The following is a 20,214-nucleotide window of genomic DNA, read 5'->3' as shown; positions in this document are numbered from 1 at the left end:
CTGTATTTAATACTTTCTGCAAAGAGACTTTTAAACACTGATAAATAGCATGTTACTAGACAACTCTGGCCATAAGACATTAAAGACATTAAATACATCCTTATTGGAAACCATGATGGGAAACGGTTTAATTTCCATTACAGAGTGGAAGAATAGAAGGATTTTTTGCAGCAGGGGGGTTGATCACTCGTTGCGTGTCTCGCTGAAGGAGTACTCGGCTTTGTGGTGCATAATCAGCTTATTGTTAGCGAAGTAGAAACTGTCAGACCGCGTCTCGAACGGGTGAGCGATCATCTCTTCAACTGGAAAAGAGAGAAGAGTTAACACTCATGAGGTCATAACTATATGACATTAATCTTTATGACTTATGTATCTGTGTGTGTGTGTGTGTGTGTGTGTGTGTGTGTTACTGGTGTGTGTGTCCAGGTCCGGGAGGCTGTAGATGTGCTCGCAGGTGTTTCTGCTGTACGGGATGCAGAAGCCAATCTCAAAGTCGAAGGTCTTCAGCAGCAGCTCTCTGAAATAGTGTCTCTCGATGAGCCGGAACCTGTTCACTGCTTTACTGCCCACTGTAAACTCCAGCCTGACACACACACACACACACACACACACACACACACCAGCAGTGTTAGATTATAATGCAACTACACTTCTCAATCAAACTCTCAGTCTGACTTGATTCATGAAGATGTGACGTACGTGGCTCCGATTTCTCTCAGATTCAGAAACGAAGGTGTGAAATGATACTGAATAAAACGTCCCGCGTCTGTTTCGATTACATCTTTAATTTCTGAGAGAAAAAGAGAGAGAGAGAGAGAGAGAGAGAGAGAGATATAACCTCAGTGAGTTGTGGTCAGAGATGAAGATAAGACAGGAAAAACATCTTTCTCTGTTTCCTAGGCTCCACCCACAAACTCCACCCACCAGGTCACAACTTTGAAAGTGTGTTAAAGCTTGAATCAGGATCGATATTGTGATAAATTATGTCACAGTGTGCTTTTCTGAGATGTCATGATACATTTTTATTAAATATAAAAAAAATTAATAAAAAAATTATTTCAAACTCACTAGAAGCAGCTGATGATGTTAACGTTTTGTATTTAATTTTTAAAATTGTAAATCTGAATTTGTGCTCTTCTTTAGTGTTAAATATTTCTTACTAATTTAGAAATTTTGATTTTTTTTATAAATAAAAATGATATTTTTAATATAATAAAATCTAATTGAATCTACGGCCTTTTATTCTCCCACCTCTTCATTATCTCTTCTATTTGATTCATACTTTTATTACTTCTTTCTGTGTCTGTTTATTTATTTATTTATTTATTATCTTAATTGGATTGTTTTATTTTCTAGTTTTTTGAAATTCTTAGTATGTGTAGATTTTTTTTTATTAAGATAACTCTGTACAGCACTTTGGTCAGTGAAAGTTGTTTTTAAATGTGCTGCTGTATATAAATAAATTAAAAATAAAATTATTATAAATTTGTTTATTAAATGTATAATTATAAATGTATTAAATGTAGTATTATTTATAAAAACAGTTAATGCAACACTATTATATTGCTGGCAGTTTGTGAGAAAACTTATATATTGTGATAATACTGTGTATTGTACAAATACCTTTGAGAATTGTGATGTTATATTTTTGTTATGTTGCTCTGCCCTGACAACACACACACACACACACACACACACACACACACACCTGTGGGACAGTGTCGTTTCAGGTCCAGGATGACGGATCCTCGCTCCAGGTCTCGGATTTTGAAGCGGGAGAAGCTGATGTTGTAGACGTTGTCCTCCGGAGAGCACAGATAATCTGCAGAACATTCATCAGGTCAAACTGTGTGTGTGTGTGTGTGTGTGTGTGTGTATGTGTGGTGTGTGTGGTGTGTGTGGTGTGTGTGTGTGTGAGTGCTGTGTGTGTGTGTGTGTGTATGTGTGTGTGTGGTGTGTGTGGTGTGTGTGTGTGTATGGTGTGTGTGTGTGATTGTGTGTGTGTGTGTGTGTGTGTGTGTGGTGTGTGTGGTGTGTGTGTGTGTGTATGGTGTGTGTGTGTGATTGTGTGTGGTGTGTGTGGTGTGTGTGTGTGGTGTGTGTGTGTATGTGTGTGTGGTGTGTGTGGTGTGTGTGTGTGGTGTGTGTGTGTATGTGTGTGTGTGGTGTGTGTGGTGTGTGTGTGTATGGTGTGTGTGTGTGATTGTGTGTGTGTGTGTGTGTGTATGGTGTGTGTGTGTGATTGTGTGTGTGTGTGCTGTGTTTGGTACAAAAGTACATATTTTACAGAAGGCATTCATCATATATGTATATTTTCTACTAAAAAGGCACCTTGAAGGCACTTTTCCATCACATTTTCTCACATGGTGGAGAGCCTATAGGGCACTGCTTCACATGTTCTTCACTGAAAGAGCACTTCATCATGTTTCCTCACATGTAGCAGCAGCCTAGAGGGCACTTTATCATGTTTCCTCACATGTCGCAGCAGCCTAGAGGGCACTTTATCCTGTTTTATTTACTGTCGCAGCAGCCTAGAGGGCACTTTATCATGTTTTATTTACTGTCGCAGCAGCCTAGAGGGCACTTTATCATGTTTTATTTACTGTAGCAGCAGCCTAGAGGGCACTTTATCCTGTTTTATTTACTGTAGCAGCAGCCTAGAGGGCACTTTATTATGTTTTATTTACTGTAGCAGCAGCCTAGAGGGCACTTTATCCTGTTTTATTTACTGTCGCAGCAGCCTAGAGGGCACTTTATCATGTTTTATTTACTGTCGCAGCAGCCTAGAGGGCACTTTATCCTGTTTTATTTACTGTCGCAGCAGCCTAGAGGGCACTTTATCCTGTTTTATTTACTGTCGCAGCAGCCTAGAGGGCACTTTATCCTGTTTTATTTACTGTCGCAGCAGCCTAGAGGGCACTTTATCCTGTTTTATTTACTGTCGCAGCAGCCTAGAGGGCACTTTATCATGTTTTATTTACTGTCGCAGCAGCCTAGAGGGCACTTTATCATGTTTTATTTACTGTAGCAGCAGCCTAGAGGGCACTTTATCATGTTTTATTTACTGTAGCAGCAGCCTAGAGGGCACTTTCGCTGTGTTTTTTTGAATCATAGGAACAATGCGCCCCTGAGTCTGCCAGTGATCATCACAAACATCAAAAATATCTCAGTAATGTCATTTGTACTTAAACAGATTCACATTGACACACACACTCTTAGTGCTCCATGCTAAACTGGAGGCTATACACTATATATTACTTGTTAGCGACATTAGCTAACGACGTCCGAATGCAAACGCCGGGACATTAGGTGCAGTGTATCTGTAGTAAAGTGGACACTGTGGTCCTGCGTCACTGCTCACCCTGCGTGTATTCCGCCAGTGTGAGGACGTACTGAGGGGTCACGGGGTCACCAGGCTTCCAGTCCACCACCACGTCGTCCCCTCGGGTCTTCTCTGTAACCCCATCCGAAAGAAACCCGTTCCACTCCTCCATGTCCTTCATCTCTCCTGTCATGTCTCCTCTCTCCTCGTCTTCCTCATCTTTCTCGTCCTCCTTCTGTCCTGCAACGTCTCTTCTCTCCTCGTCCTCCTTCTCCTCGCTCTCCTCCTGTTCCTCAGGAGACATCTCACGCTCCTTGTCCTCCTCACTGTCCATGTCTCATGTCTCTGATACTGCGCTCGGTGTCGTCTCTGGGACTCGGGGTTTGGACTAAAGGCCCACACACACACACACACACACACACACACACACACAAACGGTGTCTCTGTGATTTAAACGGATTAAAGTTCTCACACCACTAATCCGAGCCAATCCCTAATTAAACGCAGCAGCAGCAGCTACGGCAACCTGCAGGGGACAAAAACGAAGACACGGACACGGAGTATTAACATCTAAAACAGATCATAATGTTTATTTTAATCTTCTACACTTTTTTTTTTTTAAAAAAGGTTCCTTGAGGAGTCGCTATAGATTATATCTCATTGCTGCTTCTGATGAATAAAAGGAGAACATCTGGATTATATAATGAACAGCTGTTTCATTTACAGCATGTTTTATATGTATTATGACTTCATAATCATCTCATCACTGCGCAAAAGTTAAAAACACAATAATTTACAGACTTCTGACTGTGATTTTTCGACAACTACTCACTTATTAAACACACTAATTGAGTACGTACTACTATAAGTATTTATTTTTAGCAGTTTATCCCTGAACTTTCCATCGGAATAATGAACTTGACATTTAAACTTCAGTTATTGAGCTTTAGATAAAAAAAATGAACAGATTGCTATTAAAAAAGCCAAAACTGAAATTAAAAAGCCAAAACCATGCAATACAACTGAGCTGTAGAATCAATTTAGAGATAAATGAATAAATAAATAACTATAATCACTAGAATAAAAGTTAATAATAGTTAATAATGATAATAATAATAATTCTCATCATCACCATAAATGCATTAAAAATACTAACTTTGGAAACAAAACTGGAGCTTTTTGCTGTGAGACGGAGCATGAATAAGTGACACATGCTTTATTATTTGTGTTAAATATCACATTTAATAACATATTTATGTATATTTTCCAGTGTAAAAGTTTGAAGAACTTTACTAGGAGAAGTAGCGCTATAATGTTAAGCCACTAACAGTGAAAACAAAATGGTGTCCGTTTAGACATTTGTTCTGAACTCTGAATGTGATATAAATATTTTCTCATTTATTAATCATTTATAAGCATTACTGTATAATCACCTCCATTATTATTAGCTCTGAAATCTCAGAGTAACCTGCGTACGGATCTGGATCAGCTCAGGATCGTTGTGTCGTTGCAGGACAACGGTTCATCCTTAACCTTCTAAAAGTCTCAGTCTCCGGTCAAAACCCATGGGGGATGCAAACTTTTGCACTTTTGCACTCGAGCGCATTTTCCTGTGGAAAAAGAAATGCTGTAGAGTGAAGATGCCTTCAAAAAATTCCAGCTTCAAGAGGTTTATTGTCAGTGAAAAACACAACGTTTTAGACCTTACAATGAAATTCTTACTTCGCACGTCTCCCTAAAAGAAGAAGAAGAAGAAGAAGAAGAAGAAGAAAAATATACATTGCTGTTGGTGAGTCTTTTTGTCCTTGAGCAGAAGTGTGAAAAGACTGTGTTGTGGATGTGGATTGTCCCTGATGATGTCGTGGGCCCTCCTGATGACCCTGGTGGTATAAAGGTCCTGGAGTGATGGGAGGCTACTCCACAGATGAACTGTGCAGTTTTTATGACATGCTGGAGAGCTTTCCACTTTCAACTGTACATCTGTAGAAGCTGCTGAGGATTTCGGTTGACGTGCCAAATTTCCTCAGCCTTCTTAAGAAGTACAGTCGGTGCTGGGATCTCCTCAGATGAAAAATAATGAAATTAAATGTTTCTACATTTTAAAAAATCCTATAAAGAGCAGTAAACAGTAATAAATGAAACAAAGTCAGTATTTAATGTGACGATCCTTCGCTTTAAATAAATAAAGCAGTATCTGAGGTGCAGTGTGTGCAGTTTTATAAGGAAATGAGCTGGAAGTGTTACTGAGCATCTTGCAGAAGCAGCCACAGTTCTTCTGGAGACTTTGACTGTCGACTCGCTTCTTATTTCTGCAGCGAAACCCAGCAGCCTTCATTCTGTTTTTATCTGAAAAGTGTCTCTTATGGAATCTGCTGCTTTCTTTACTGACATACAAACATTTTTCTGTAACGTTTCATTCTGTGCTGGAAAACTAATGTTTGGAATCTAAAATGTTTTTGGACTGAATCAATAATGTAGAAGTCAGAAAATAAACATCTATAACAAAGTTTGTACTAAAAAAAAACTGTATAACTCCATGGGAACACAGATATACGCTGGTATAACATCTATTAGTGTGTACAGTAAATAGCAACGCTTTGCAGTAGACTGCAGTATGTTTCTGCTGCACTAGGCGGAGAAACTGAATAAACCCAGCCTCATTGTGAGATCAGAGAAATCTGAAGTCATGAGCTCATATAAAACCTCAAGTGTTTTTTATGTATTTCTCAGAAAGTGAGAACACCCATGTGAAAACACAGCAGCGTTAAATCAGCGGTCAGTTAAACCACTTCCTGTATCTCCTCCCGATAACGGTGCATGTGGACCAACTGTGTGTTAAATTAACGTTAAACTTCTTCTGTGTGTGTGTGTGTATGTGTGTGTGTGTGTGTGTGTGTGTGTGATGGCTGTTTAAAATTAATCAGCGCAGTACACACATCATCTCACTCCAGATATCATACATATAGCTGACGTTACACCACAGCGCTGCTGAATCCTGGATCCTGATTGGTCAGAGGGTGTTGATTAATTCTCTATAACAGCAGCTCTGACAGTAGTGCAGCTGCAAATCACAGCTTTATTCATAATTATTGCACTTGTTCTAATACGTTATCGTTTCTATAGTAACAGCTCATGCACAGGGACGTGTATATCAGACGCTCCGCTAATAATAAACGGATTAAAAAACCTGAACATCGTCGATATTGTGAGAATAAATTATGTAACATGTATGGAAGGAGTCTCCAGTGCCAGCGCTTTGTAACAGTCAGAGGTAAAGCTGTAACTTGAAGTTTTGTGAGGAGTTTATGCTTCTTTGCGGTTTCTCGGTAAAATGATGTAACAAGCGACGTTTTTTTTTTTTTTGTCTTATTAACTTCAAGAGAGAGAAAAAGAGAGAGGCTGGTGAGGGAACGAGTGAATAAAGCACTTGGGGACGTGCTGTTGTAGGAAATTAATCAACTTCAGGGTGGTTACAGTAACTCTGCAGTATTTTCTGAATTATTTTTCTGAATTTCTGAATATGATATAAATGTGACTATAAATTTATTCCACTTCTTATTTCTCTAAGGATCTTCACTCAATGAGAATTAATTAAAACTCGATTAACTGGAAATGTAACTCGCCATGGGGAAAAGCGGAAAGGGTGTACAAACTTTTGCACCCCACCTTACATGACCTGAGCAAATATGTAGGGCGTTTTCTTTTTCTTATTTATGAGTCAACCGGATGTTCGAACCTCTCTCTCTTCTTCCTCTGCACTCAGGCCGGCGGATGAAATGAGGCGGAGCCACCACACCACATCCTCCCCGCACCTCTCACCTCGTCTCAGAGTCGCCATGGCAACCAAACAGTCATTTCCGCCTAGAGTCCGCCTGGTGGTGTGAAGTATCCCAGAAAGCATCTGTGGCAAGAGTTGCATGCGCAAAAGAGGAAACCATGGAGAAAGGGGAAGAGATGAGATGATGAGACGCACAGAAAAAAAGGTACGGTGCATTTTTTATTCTTTTTGTTTGTTCAAATGAAAGACGGTGAGATATCAGAGGAAAAGTCAGAGGGTTTGGTTCTGAGTTTTCGGAGTTTCTGTGAGTAGAACCGCATGCCATGTGGTTTCACACAATTCTAACTATTTTTAACTTCTCGTGATCTGAGTTTTTGTTTTACTTTCCACTCAAATGCTCAGCTTCGTTAATGTTAAAAAAAAGAGAAGAGAAAGAGTTTAACTTTATTACAACACCTCAGGCGTGTGTGTGTTTTATTAAAAAGTCTGAGAGTGTAGAAGAACCAGAGCTTCTCTGGAGTATTTCTCACTTACGTCTGTGTTTTTAAACCTTCTCTAGAACACATCATGAGGAAGACGAGCGCCGTGTCTCTAACCGTCTGGTTTGCTCAGGTTCTAACGCTCTGTGCTCTTCATGAAAACCTCCTGACCACACAGGAGCTGGACGTCTCCATAACAACCTCAGAAAAACTCACAACAAACCAAGATGTCAGGACGAAAACAGAAACGATGGCAGTGATGACCACAACAATGTCAGCAGAGGAGTTGTTGTCAGATTGGACGCCACATCTGACACCCACACTGGAGACGAACGGCTTTACGAGCTCGGTGGAGGACAAAAGGAGAAATAACACGATCAGCACCTCTCACCACAACATCATGAGTCCCTCCGAGATGACTGTCTCTACAAACACCACAAGTGTCGTGACGGAATACCAAGAAACAAGAACTGGCACTGAAAGTACAAGTCTAAACATTCAGGAGATGACTGAGATTTCAACATCTGGAACATCCATCCAACTGGACCATGATGTCCAAACAACAACATCTACGAGTTGGACAGAAGATAGAACGAGTGATACTGATGAAGACAACGCCACCACTCTGATTCACTCAACATACAAGACTGATGTAACACTAACTAGCGGAAGTTATGACACAACAGACCACCAAAGTCCAGCTCCAACTACAGCAGGAACCTCTCTGGAGATATTTTCTACGAACCAAACACATCCAGATGACACCATGAACACCGTCACACCTACAGGAACATCAGGACGTATCAATATAACAGCAACGTCAGTCCGTTCTACACAAGTTACAAGCGGCTCCACAGAGAACACAGAGGAACCCCTGGTGTCTAGTACGAAGATGATGGACTGGGAAACGGAGGAGAACACCGAAGTTCTCGCAACAACTCGAGGAAATGTGTATGAAAACACGTCAAACACAACTTGGAGAGACGGAACATGGTCTACGAACCCTCAAGACACCTGGAGCACCAGCACCACCACCACGTCCAAGAACATCTCCACATCAGCGACACCACACTGGACGAACTGCTTCGATGAGGATTCATCACCTCAGCCTCGCCGTTTCTCAAAGCTGGTCTGTTTCATCACACTGTGGACTCTCACTATGATTGCATCCATCTTCCTGGGTCTCACCGTGTTCCTGTGGGTGAGTCTGTCCGTCAGAAAAAAGAGGGCAAGACGCACGGGACGAGGATGGAGGAACAGAAAAGGACAAGGTCCAGGAGCGAAAGACAGCCTGTGGGCGGAGCTGGGCTCGTCCGCAGAGGAGAGAGTGGAGTTCTGGTACACTGATGGGGCCACGGTGGAGGAGGACAAGAGAAAACACAGAGCGAGACAAGCGAGGACGAGGAAGAACAGAGAGAAACAGGTGGAGACAGAGGAGGAAATGTGGATCCAGCCGAAGGTGACTCTAAAGGACATCACAGAGTTCTGGTACGCAAACGGGAGAGTGAGACACGAAGAGGAGACACAATGCGAACTCAACGAAGAATGAGAGAGACAGAGAGAAAGAAACAGAGTGAAGGAGAGAGACACACAGAGTGACAGAAAGATGGAGAAAAAGAGAGAGAAACATTTAGAGAGAAAGACAGAGAGATAGACAGAGACAATGAAAGAATCAGAGAGATAGAGAGAGACCGACAGACAGACAGAGAGAGAGAGAGAGAGAGAGAGAGAGAGGGAGAGAGAGAGGGAGAGAGAGAGAGAAGGATGAGTCTGTGTCCAAAATAATGCCCTACTCCCTGTTCCCTACAAATATCAAACTGCATTATGGGTAATGCATCCACTCTATAGGGTATTTTATTTGAACTCTGACTGCTGACTGCTGTGAGTGTTTTCATCCTCACGATGTATAAAATATCACACACACACACACACACACACACACACACACACACACAGCTGCAGTTGCCTCTTAAGAAGAATATTAAGAAGTCTTTGGCTTAATAAACTGTATGTTAATAAAACTGTATCTTAATAAACTGTACGTCCACAACGCAGGACGTGGATGAACCTGTCCATCATCAGATTGTGACTTTCTTCTTATTCAAGATGGCTACTCTCGTAATTCTCGTAGTTCTGAAATGAGTTCAATATTTTTGAGACACATGATAGACGATAAAATATTCCTTTTTTAAATCTATTTACAGCAGCATCCAATGACACACATTCCTGCTTCAGTGTGCTAATAAAAAACAGTCCTTTATAAATGTAGAAATACGGAGATAAAACGCTCAGAATGAGCTGTAACAGGCGTCGGAGATGGAAGAGGGATTTGGCGGTTATTCATTTTTTCGTCCATGATGTCCAGACAGAGCCAGAGACCATTCAGTCTTTCATCTGATTGGTCACTGCAGCTAATTTGCATAAAGTCAAAACCAGCTCAACTTCAGCTCAAATACCACTCAAGTAAAACTGATCTATTAAGCACAGTAGCACTATCCAGCAAGTAAAACCACTCCAGGCTGCATAACTGACATTATTGGGCTTTAAAGCTGATCATAGTTTTGTTACAGATATTTGTTACAGTGGATATTCTTCCAGATTGTCTTTAATACACCTGGCTACATAAATGAAGCGGGAGATCTTGTTCACGTGGTCCTGTTGTGGCTTCTGCAAACTGCAGCCCTGATCTTACAGCTTAGATAGAAGTAGAAGAGTGGAGCTGAAATGGATTTAAAGTTACACATTAGTAGTTCCTATCAGAAATGCACACAAGAGGAACAAAGGTATCGCTTTCACAACATTAAAAACTCATGCTTTCCTTTTCACCACCCAATTTATTAAGAACCTCGCTCTAAATGTGTGTGAAACCCTTCGACAGCTCAAAGCAGTCTGATCATTCTCCTCTGACCTTACTGAGGAACCGGGTGGTTCCCCTCTCACTGGGTGGTTTTTCGTTCTGTGTAAACTCTAGAGAGTTATCTGTGAAAATCCCAGGAGATCAACATTTTCCGTAACTCAGAAACCCAGCTTGTCTGGCAGCAACCAACATTTCACAGTCGCAGTCACTGAGATCACAGTCACAGTCTGGTGTCTGATTTTAACAACTTTACTGAAGCTCTTGACTGGTGCTTAAGCTGCTGCCACGTTATTGGCTGATTAGATGCACGGGTTCCTAATAAAGTGTGCACATTCCAGTAGGTTACAGGAAAATACTCCATGATGGCGGAGTTACTGTTCCCACCCTGAACTTGATTATTTTCCCATAACAGCATGTGCCCATGTGTTTTATTCCTCTTACACCACAGCTGTTTATTTATTAAAAACAATGTCATACTCTTTATCTGTTTACGTCGCGAACATCTGCGAAATGAGTTAGTTCCTTCTCTCACTTACGTTATAGCAGCTATAAAAAGCTAGATGTTAAAACGTGAAATAAACGTATCATCATTAGCACTGACGATGAAGCACACTTGCAGAGAGAGCTTACACAAAAACATGTCTGTGTGCAAAAGGAACACGGTGAAAAGAGGAAATGGCCGAGTTGCTTGTTTCTCTTATTTTGTGCTGATGAATTAAGAGGAAGACATGCAGAAGCTGTGAAAGTACCAGCATGTCTCAAACCACATGCGATGAGCTAATATTTAAAGTCCTGATCATTACATCAAACACACTGTGAAGTGAAATCTTCAGAGCTTTGATAAAGTCCTGCTCTCTTTAGCGCGTTAAAAACAAACGTAAGCATTGCTCGGTTTATAAAAAGAGGGCAATGCCAGCATCACTTTAGGTTATGAAAATGTTTTCTGAACGTTATTATCAGGTTACACTCGGCTTTAAGAGGTGCTGTAAGGAACATTTACGGCTTTTTGCATGTTTCTCAACTGGAAGTAAAACTAGTGTTTTAAAGTGAAAAGAGAAAAAAATCAATGTACAGATTTCATTCCAAAGCGACGACAGGAAACGAGCTCTCACTCAAGCTTCATCCACATCAGTCTCTATCAGCCCTCTTCTACATACATGAGCTCACAGACGCCCATGATTGGCTAGTGTCGCTGTGATTGACAGGAGAGACAGGGTATGTCCCTCCCACCCTGGGAGTACAGCCAGTTTTGTTCTCAAGTTCGAACGCTTTTCTGTTGTGTAAAACTCTGTTGTTTGTACAGAGTGTGTGAGTGCACCTCCCTGTTCTGCTGATGATGTGACGGAGCAGGAACATTGCTGACATTTCAACATTCTGTGTCTGATTACAAGCTGAAGTGATTCTGGGGTGTAACTCTCCAAAGTCCTGATTAAGGCATGAGAAAATCGCACTTCACTAGCGAGGGTTTCGATGCCTTTACGCAGACTGACTGTTTTTAACACTGTGTTTGTTACACAATGTGATCAGACACAGACACCAAGGCGAGGTTAGAAAGTTTTTAAGTAGAGATGTGAGAGTGCTATATTTTACTGGCAGAAAAACTGAGAGAGGTTTTTCCCAGACCAACACACACACACATTGTTTAGCACCTTCACACTGTCTTGTATGTGATACACACACAGCAAACACTGGATTACAGGAAGATGAACAGAAGGTGAAAATGTTCCACTGGTTGAAACCCATGTTACCACTGAGTCATTTGTGGTCAGTGTGAAACACACAGACACACATATCAGCACTGGAGGTGTCATGTCCAATCACGTCAGCTCGTTAGACTTGTACTTTGACATTTTTCACGCTGATGGAGAAACGAAGAACATGCGAGGATACAGGATGAGGACGAGGCTCTGAGAACGAGAACTGAGCACATTTTCACACTTTACACAACCCTGCGTATACAACCTCCCAGCTTACATGTGCACATGTACCCAAAAATAAATGTAACACACACACACACACACACACACACACACATACACACACACACACATACATGGCCTCACGTGTTTCAACAAACTCAACACCCAGCTTCCCGTCCAACTTCTTCCTTTTCTCTAAACTTCAGCACACAAAACAGAACGGTGTGTGTTCACTACTGTGTGTCAGGTGCAGATAAAAACACAGAGAGACAGAGCTACAGGGAAGAAACACACACACACACACACACAAAAGAAGTAAGTGTTAAAGGAAGAGAGGAGGAGCAGGAGGAGGATATGGGTCATCGATAGACGTGTGAGACTTTTTCGTGACAGAAGCGTGTTGGACTTGGTGACGGCGGTGGAAGCTACACTTGCTCATGAAGGTGAGTAACACGTTAAGAGTTTATTCACACAGCAAACCAGTGATGCAGTGAAGTCGATGATGGGATTAGAGCGTGTACACGCGTCTGCACGACAGTAATCGAGAATAAATGCGTAACATACGCGCTTCAGAATAAGAGCGAACACTGAAAAGAAACTCAGCGACCTGTGTGATGCTTAAAGCTCAACATTTCCTCTGTAACAAACACCACGAGCTTCAGTGCTTCAGAACAGGGTTGCTTTCTGAGGACTCGTTTCATTCTGTCTGCAGTTAAACATGGTGATGGGAGAAACTTTTCACTATACGGTCGACTCATTTATATGCATAACGTCTAAAAAATGAGGGAGAAGCTGCTGTAGAATTATTAACTGCAAACACGAGGTGGAGAGCTGCTACTTTTTTTACACGTCTTCCATCCTGTACAAGCCACAAATGCATTTATATTATTCATCATCATCATCATCATAATCTTTTTTTAAATTTTATTGCACATTTCTTACATAAAATGCAGCTCGGAAGCTTCACGAGGACACGACGAAGAATTTATGAAGCAGTCATGAAAACAGAGTGTGTAAACGAGTCTCGAGCTGTGAAGCATGCACTGTAGTTTCCCGTCTGTGGAAGTGTTTAAACACAGCGTGGGGTTTTTCCCTCGTATTTTTGATTACACTTTAACCAATCAGCTCAGGTTTAATACTCTAAAGTGATCAAATCTAAATCTAATCTAACATCTAATGACTTTCTAGATATAACTGAAAAAAAATGCACTCTAACTGTAAAGATATAACGTTTGGTTTAAAGCACATGCAAGCTGTTAACTTTACTGTTTAATGTTCTGAAAATGTTTTAAAATAACAGTTATGAACGTTCTTACAACGCTGATATAACATTTTCCATGATGTCCATAGGTTTTGTGTCTCACTACGATTACACGAGAGTTTTTAGAACATTGTATGAACGTTATTTCTGGAACGTTGTGACCTGACCTTCTTAGAACCTGTTGAATATTTACTGAAGGAAACCTGGGCTTCTATTACTAGGTCTTCAGTGGAACTTTATTTTGATTTTTCCTTTTAATTAATTCTGTACTTTTTATCGAGTCTGTAGCTAATAAACTGTAAGAAAACTAGTAACTTCAGGAGTTCATGTGTTGTGATGCACAATAAAGTTATTCATTTAAAAAATTCCGTTTCATTCTAACTGGTTTTGCAGGGCTAAATTTTCACCCCAGTGCTCTGAACACATTTTAATGACTAATCTTCACTTTCCCTCTCTTCCTTTCTCAACTCTCTTACCTTCTGCACCACGCCCCAGCTGCACTGAACAAGAAAACGAGAGAGAGAGAGAGACGGAGGGAGAAAGAGGAAGAGAAGGGTTGTGTCTTTCCGGCCTAGATTAATTCAAGTTTAACCTCAGAGAACAGCCACAGCACAGGAACTCAACCAAGACTGAGATGAAGAAATGTGATGGTTATTAATAAAAAGTCAACGTGTTTAAATCTCTACTGAAGAAACTAAAGCTACAGATGTGATTTTCTGGATAAGCTCAAGGCACTTAGCTGAATCCATCACATCTGATTGTGATTCAAATAAATAACTAAATAACAAGATCTTTACCAAGGTGTTGCACTGAAACAGGATGTACCTTCTTTTCATCACTTTGGTCTTCTCGCTGGCTCTCGGACCTGACGTCAAGCTCCTGGATGCACAGGAGGCAAATGCAACGCTCACGAGCATGCCGATGGAACTGAGCACAGAATCGGTGACAACACTGGACCCAGCTGGTAACAATCTCACTATGGAAACCATGAGGAACGAGGTTCTTGTTCACAACCACTCCCCCGACAAGGAAAATCATACAACTAAGGCTGAAGAAATGGAGCAAACAACAGAAGAACACACGATGATGCCCACTCCAGAGTTTCAGACCAATCCAGAGCATTCAGCTGATCCCGAGCAGGAGAAGACCACGACAAACAGCATCACCACTGAGCCTCCTCAGACCCCATCACCATCTGCAGCCATTTCTGATCCACCAACCACAAGCGCAAAACCACCAGTTATTACACCTACACCTGCTTCTAATTATATCATGCCCACCACCACCCCCCCCATAACCACCCCCATCACCACCCCCGCCATTACCACCACCATCACCACCCCCCCCATCATCACTATCCCCAACGTCGCCCCCCCCATCACCACCGCCACCACCACCACCACCACCCCCATCACTACCCCCACCATCACCAGCACCGAGAGTACTCCTTCCAGGGACACCAGCACAGTAAATCAAGATTCCGAAAAGGGACCTAACTGGCTAATCATTGCTATCATAGCGTTGGTCATTTTCTGCATATTAACGACTTTGTGCGTCATGGCCATCATCATCAAACGCAGGAGGCAAAGCGGCAAGCAGAGCTTCGGATACATGAACGGACAGAGGGCCAAGAAGAAGAAAGGCGCAGAAGATGACGTCTGGGCGGGGCCTGTGAAATTAGGAGGCGGGGATGGCGAGGGTCCAGAGGAAGGTGACGAGCCAGGAGTGGCGAAGAAGGCGGACGGGGTGGAGGTGACGGAGCTCAGCACGTTTGTGACTGTGGAGGAGAACGGAGGCGTGGGACGGCCGGGGTCGCCCGAGGCCAAGAAGTGGGAGGAGAAAGAACCTCTGCTGTACATCGACGAGCAAAGGAAGGAGAAAGAAAAGGAGGCGGGAAAGAGCGGGGATGCAGAGGCTAAAGAAGGAGCGGGAAAGACAGACGCAAAAGAGGCGGAGCCTAACGGAGGAGAAACGTTCTGTCTCACCACCGCCGTGTGAAATCTCGTTGACTGAAATATTTTTTAGAAAAGATAATAATTATAACTATTATATTATTATATAATAATTTTTAAATATATTATAATGTAATCAATTTTTTTTTTTTTTCATTTTATGCTGTTCATTTTCATTCCAATTTTTCAGAAAAAACTTGAAAAAATGTCTAAAAACTGTATGAAATGTTTTTTTCTTCAGGATTTTCTATGACTTGTTTATTTAGCACAGACTCGTGTTCTGCTCCACACACAGCTATAAAGCAGTTTTCATTCTGCATTGTTTTTTTAAATTGTTTTATTATTTTTTTAAATTTACTTTAGTTTGTGAAAATGAAAAATATATGTATTGGTGGGATCAGATCAGAACTGAATGCTATATGCTATAGCTATAATAATGGCTCCTGCAGCAACAGACACTGATGTAATTTATGTGTTTATTTGTTTTATATATTTACGAAATACAGCCGTTTGATCCAGTGTCATATCTGCTGCTTTATTTGCTTTTTATTTATTTCTAAAGACCACACATTCTGCACAAAGACCTTATTGTCTATTCATTACATAAACAATAAGGTCTTTGTGTAGAAGGCGTGGTCTTTGTGGGCGTGTCTTAAAGACTATAGATGCGAACGTGGGCGTGTCAATCACTGGCTTTCATATAGTGCATGTAATTCTATAGATTGTGTAGCCAGCAGATGTCACAAGATTACTTTTTATCTATTTATAGTTACTTTTAATGTTCTGCTAAATGAATTCCTGTTCTCACTTACGTTATAGCAGCTATAAACAGTCGTTCCTCACCAGCCTCTCTCTCTTTTTCTCTCCCTTGAAGTTAATAACACACAAAAAAATCATCATATTACATCACGTTACTGAGAAACTGCAAAGAAGCGTAAACTCTTCACTGTTACAGCTTTACTTCTGACTGTTACAAAGCGCTGACACTGGAGACTCCTTCCATAAACGTTGAATAAATAAACGTACAATTTCCTTACGGAAAACTTCAGCATATCCATATACAGACTCAAGGACACACCCACTGCGTAACAAAAAAGTTAAAAAAGACGGAAAGTGACTCAGTGCTCGTACGTGGCAGACCTCGGTGTGTTTACGGGTCACGTGTTGATCAATGGAGCGATTAGCGTGTACCACATATCAGTTTTAAAATAAGTTATTAGCCGCTCGCACTCACACGCCACACACAACCTCATTAGCGGTTAGGCTAATCTGTATATATATCTGTGTGTGTAAACTGTGCAAACATGTCGACGCTTATAAACCTACAGTCCATAAAACGAGCACAACAGTCAGCGCAGCAGCTCAGTGTCACCACATGTGTTTTAACCAACAGGAGAAAAACTGTGATGCTGAAAAAAGCAGGACTAAAGTACGAACAGAAAAAGTCTTAAACTTCAGATTCACTCATTGGACGTGTACGTGTCAGCTCTTTCTTTCTTTCTGTATCTTTCTTTCTTTGGTGCTGCTTGTGTGTAGAACACTGTGCTTTATTATGTGCATTAAATCCATTTAAAGCATGCAAACATACAGTATGAACATCTGTAGTTCATTATCATGTGTGTGGTGTGGATTATACACACAGTGAGTCAGGGCAGAATGTACCACCACAGTGCTCTACACACTTTCTGTGTTTGTTTGTTCAAACCATCCCAGTGTTTCTTGTGTGATACTGATTTTTCCCAAAATCGCAAAAAAAAGTGTATAATAATATTCTAATAATAACTGTGATCATCACTGAGTCTCAGCTGGATGGTGAATTTTCAGATGATTCTGCAATAAACAGTAAAAACAAAAACAAAACAAACAAAAACAGCGGTACATTTTCAATCTAATCCTTTCACAAAACATTTTAGATTCCAAACATTAGTTTTCCAGCACAGAATGAAATGTTCCAGAAAAATGTTTGTATGTCAGTAAAGAAAGCAGCAGATTCCATAAGAGACACTTTTCAGATAAAAACATAATGAAGGCTGCTGGGTTTCGCTGCAGAAATAAGAAGCGAGTCGACAGTCAAAGTCTCCAGAAGAACTGTGGCTGCTTCTGCAAGATGCTCAGTAACACTTCCAGCTCATTTCCTTATAAAACTGCACACACTGCACCTCAGATACTGCTTTATTTATTTAAAGTGAAGGATCATCACATTAAATACTGACTTTGTTTCATTTATTACTGTTTACTGCTCTTTATAGGATTTTTATAATGTAGAAACATTTAATTTCATTATTTCTGAAGGCATCTTTACTCTACAGCATTTCTTTGCACGTGAATAAGACTTTTGCACAGAACTGTACGTTCACACTCACAGCGACGAAGCCACTGGAGATCGTTCATTTTCAACGAGTGCGACTGCGACCTTTGGCGAATAGATGTGGGTGTGTCCAGTGACCCGACAAAGTGGAGAAAAGATTAACTTTATGCAAATTTGGAGTGACTTAGTGAAGCGACTAGCAATGGGAGTGAAGACAGTAGAGCGCACGTGCTATGTGGCTTTAAACGCACTAAGGCCATAAGCTAAGCTAATTGGCGTTTGCGTTTTCGCAGCAGATTGATGATCGCAATGGCAAAGAGCTCACGCTGCTTCTCCTTCATCTCTTATATAAGATAAGATAAGATAAGATAAACTTTATTAATCCCTGAAGGGAAATTCAAGTAGTCTTGTAGATAAGCAAGAAAGAAGGTAGTAAGAGTAGTAAAAAAGTAGTGAGAGTAGTAGAAATCAGTGAGAGTAGTAAAGTAGTGAGAGTAGTAGAGCAATGAGAGTAGTGATTAGTCATCTGCCATTGGTTAAGGTGTTGTAGAGGCTGATGGCAGTGGGGATGAAGGATCTCCTGTATCGTTCAGTCCTGCAGTGCAGTGAGGTGAGTCGTCCACTGCAGCTGCTCCTCTGGTCCATCAGGGTGTTGTGTAGGAGATGGTCAGGAGATTCCAGAATGGCCTCTAGCTTTTTCTGTGTGCGTCTCTCCACCATGGCCTCCAGTGACTCAAACCTCATTCCAGTCACTGAAGAAGCTTTTTGCACCAGTTTGTCCATCCGCCTTGCATCCTTCTGCTTTATGCCTCCCAGCAGACTGCAGCATAAAACAGCACACTTGCTACTGTAGTTTTGTAAAACATATGTAGCGTCTTCCTGCAGATGTCGAAGGACCTAAGCCGTCTTAGGAGGAAAAGCCGTCTCTGCCCTTTTTATATTGTACATCTGTGTGAAGTGACCAGTCCAACTTATTGTCCAGGTGCACACCTAGATATCTGTAGACTGGCACCACTTCAATCTCCGCCCCACAGATGCTGACTGGATAAGGAGGGGGTTTAGCCCTTCGAAAATCCACTACCATCTCCTTGGTTTTAGAGGTGTTTACTAGGAGGCAGTTTTTGTGACTCCAGTCACTGAAGGATTTTATCAGGGCTCTGTACTCCTCTTCCTGACCATTCCTGACACATGCAACAATCGCAGTATCATCAGAATACTTCTGAATTCTATATTATATGATATGATGCATATATACGCTGGTGAATTTTATATACAATCGCTCTCCCTCCAGAATGTTTAATTTTAACGGCAAAAAACTGAACTGTTGTCAAACGTGAAATGCTAGTTGTGCCACCCACTGATAAATGTTACCATGGCAACCAGTAGTAGGACTGGCAACTTCACTGAACAGCGACTGGCGACTTGCAGCGATAAAATGGCTGTATGTGTGAACGTACCACGAGGAAGGAAATCCTGAGAGCATGTGTGATGGAGGGAAGGGGGCGGGGCTTCCAGGCGGTGTGAGTTAATAACACCTGCACAGCTGTCAATTAATGAGTGAGGGCGGGGACTAGTGATAGACATGATTATGAAATTTTTTCCCCATGTATTTCTGTTTTGTGTCGAGAGGGTGCCAATACTTTAATGTCACACACAGACGTTAAGAAAAAGTAGATTATAAAAGAAAGATAAACTGACAGGATGATTCTGTGACCGTTGTGCTTGACCAATCAGCGATCTGCACTGTTTATAACTCCGCCCACATGTCTCATGTTTGGTACTCTTGGTACCAAATTCAGAACCAGAACTTAGTTACAGCACAATTCACTCAGGCCTCATGACCCGGTGTGAAGTCACATGACTCCAGTGTGAGTGTAATGAACACCGAACACCACCAGATGGAGCTGTAACTACTCTGTCCACACACACACACACACACACACACACACACACACACACACTCTCTCTCTCTCTCTCACACACACACACACTCTCTCTCTCTCTCTCTCACACACACACACACACACACACACTCTCTCTCTCTCACACACACACACACACACACACACGCACTCTCTCTCTCTCTCTCTCTCTCACACACACAGACACACACACACACACACACACACTCTCTCTCTCTCTCTCTCACACACACACACACTCTCTCTCTCTCTCTCTCTCACACACACACACACACATACTCTCTCTCTCTCTCTCTCTCTCTCACACACACACACACACTCTCTCTCTCTCTCTCTCTCACACACACACACACACATACTCTCTCTATCTCTCTCTCTCTCTCACACATACACACTCTCTCTCTCACAAACATACA

At 41.6% G+C, this 20,214-nt stretch overlaps 2 protein-coding genes across 3 annotated transcripts in view; one reads left to right on the top strand and one right to left on the bottom strand.

Annotated features, from left to right (window-relative positions):
- The window catches only part of unc119.2 (unc-119 lipid binding chaperone B homolog 2), an 8,103-nt gene extending 340 nt beyond the window's left edge, over positions 1-7,763 (bottom strand). Inside the window, exons 1-7 of one of the 2 annotated variants that reach the window (XM_053239276.1) lie at positions 7,635-7,763; positions 4,756-7,223; positions 3,362-3,848; positions 1,709-1,822; positions 700-790; positions 411-583; positions 1-302 (exon numbers count right to left, since the gene is read on the bottom strand). The exon at positions 1-302 is cut by the window's left edge and continues 340 nt beyond it. In XM_053239276.1, the coding sequence (XP_053095251.1) occupies positions 184-302; positions 411-583; positions 700-790; positions 1,709-1,822; positions 3,362-3,656 (792 nt within the window). In that variant the 5' untranslated portion in view covers positions 3,657-3,848; positions 4,756-7,223; positions 7,635-7,763 and the 3' untranslated portion in view covers positions 1-183. The remainder of the gene's footprint in view (positions 303-410; positions 584-699; positions 791-1,708; positions 1,823-3,361; positions 3,849-4,755; positions 7,224-7,634) is intronic. The other variant, XM_053239275.1, reaches the window with a different exon arrangement.
- A 4,774-nt stretch (positions 7,764-12,537) lies between these two features.
- Positions 12,538-16,092, top strand: si:ch73-248e21.7 (mucin-2). The gene is made up of 2 exons (XM_034309740.2): positions 12,538-12,798; positions 14,112-16,092. Exon 2 carries the CDS (start codon positions 14,436-14,438, stop codon positions 15,612-15,614), a length of 1,179 nt encoding a protein of 392 aa, XP_034165631.2. The 5' UTR covers positions 12,538-12,798; positions 14,112-14,435; the 3' UTR covers positions 15,615-16,092.
- Positions 16,093-20,214: the final 4,122 nt, after the last annotated feature.

Source organism: Pangasianodon hypophthalmus, chromosome 13 (genome assembly GCF_027358585.1).
Source record: "Pangasianodon hypophthalmus isolate fPanHyp1 chromosome 13, fPanHyp1.pri, whole genome shotgun sequence".
In the NCBI taxonomy this organism is placed as follows: Eukaryota; Metazoa; Chordata; class Actinopteri; order Siluriformes; family Pangasiidae; genus Pangasianodon; species Pangasianodon hypophthalmus.
Note: the sequence above shows the minus strand (reverse complement) of the source record. Positions and strands in the feature narration are given on the sequence as shown.

Excerpts from the sequence above, each read along its gene's own strand:
- si:ch73-248e21.7 (XM_034309740.2), top strand. The coding sequence starts at position 14,436 with ATGTACCTTCTTTTCATCACTTTGGTCTTCTCGCTGGCTCTCGGACCT.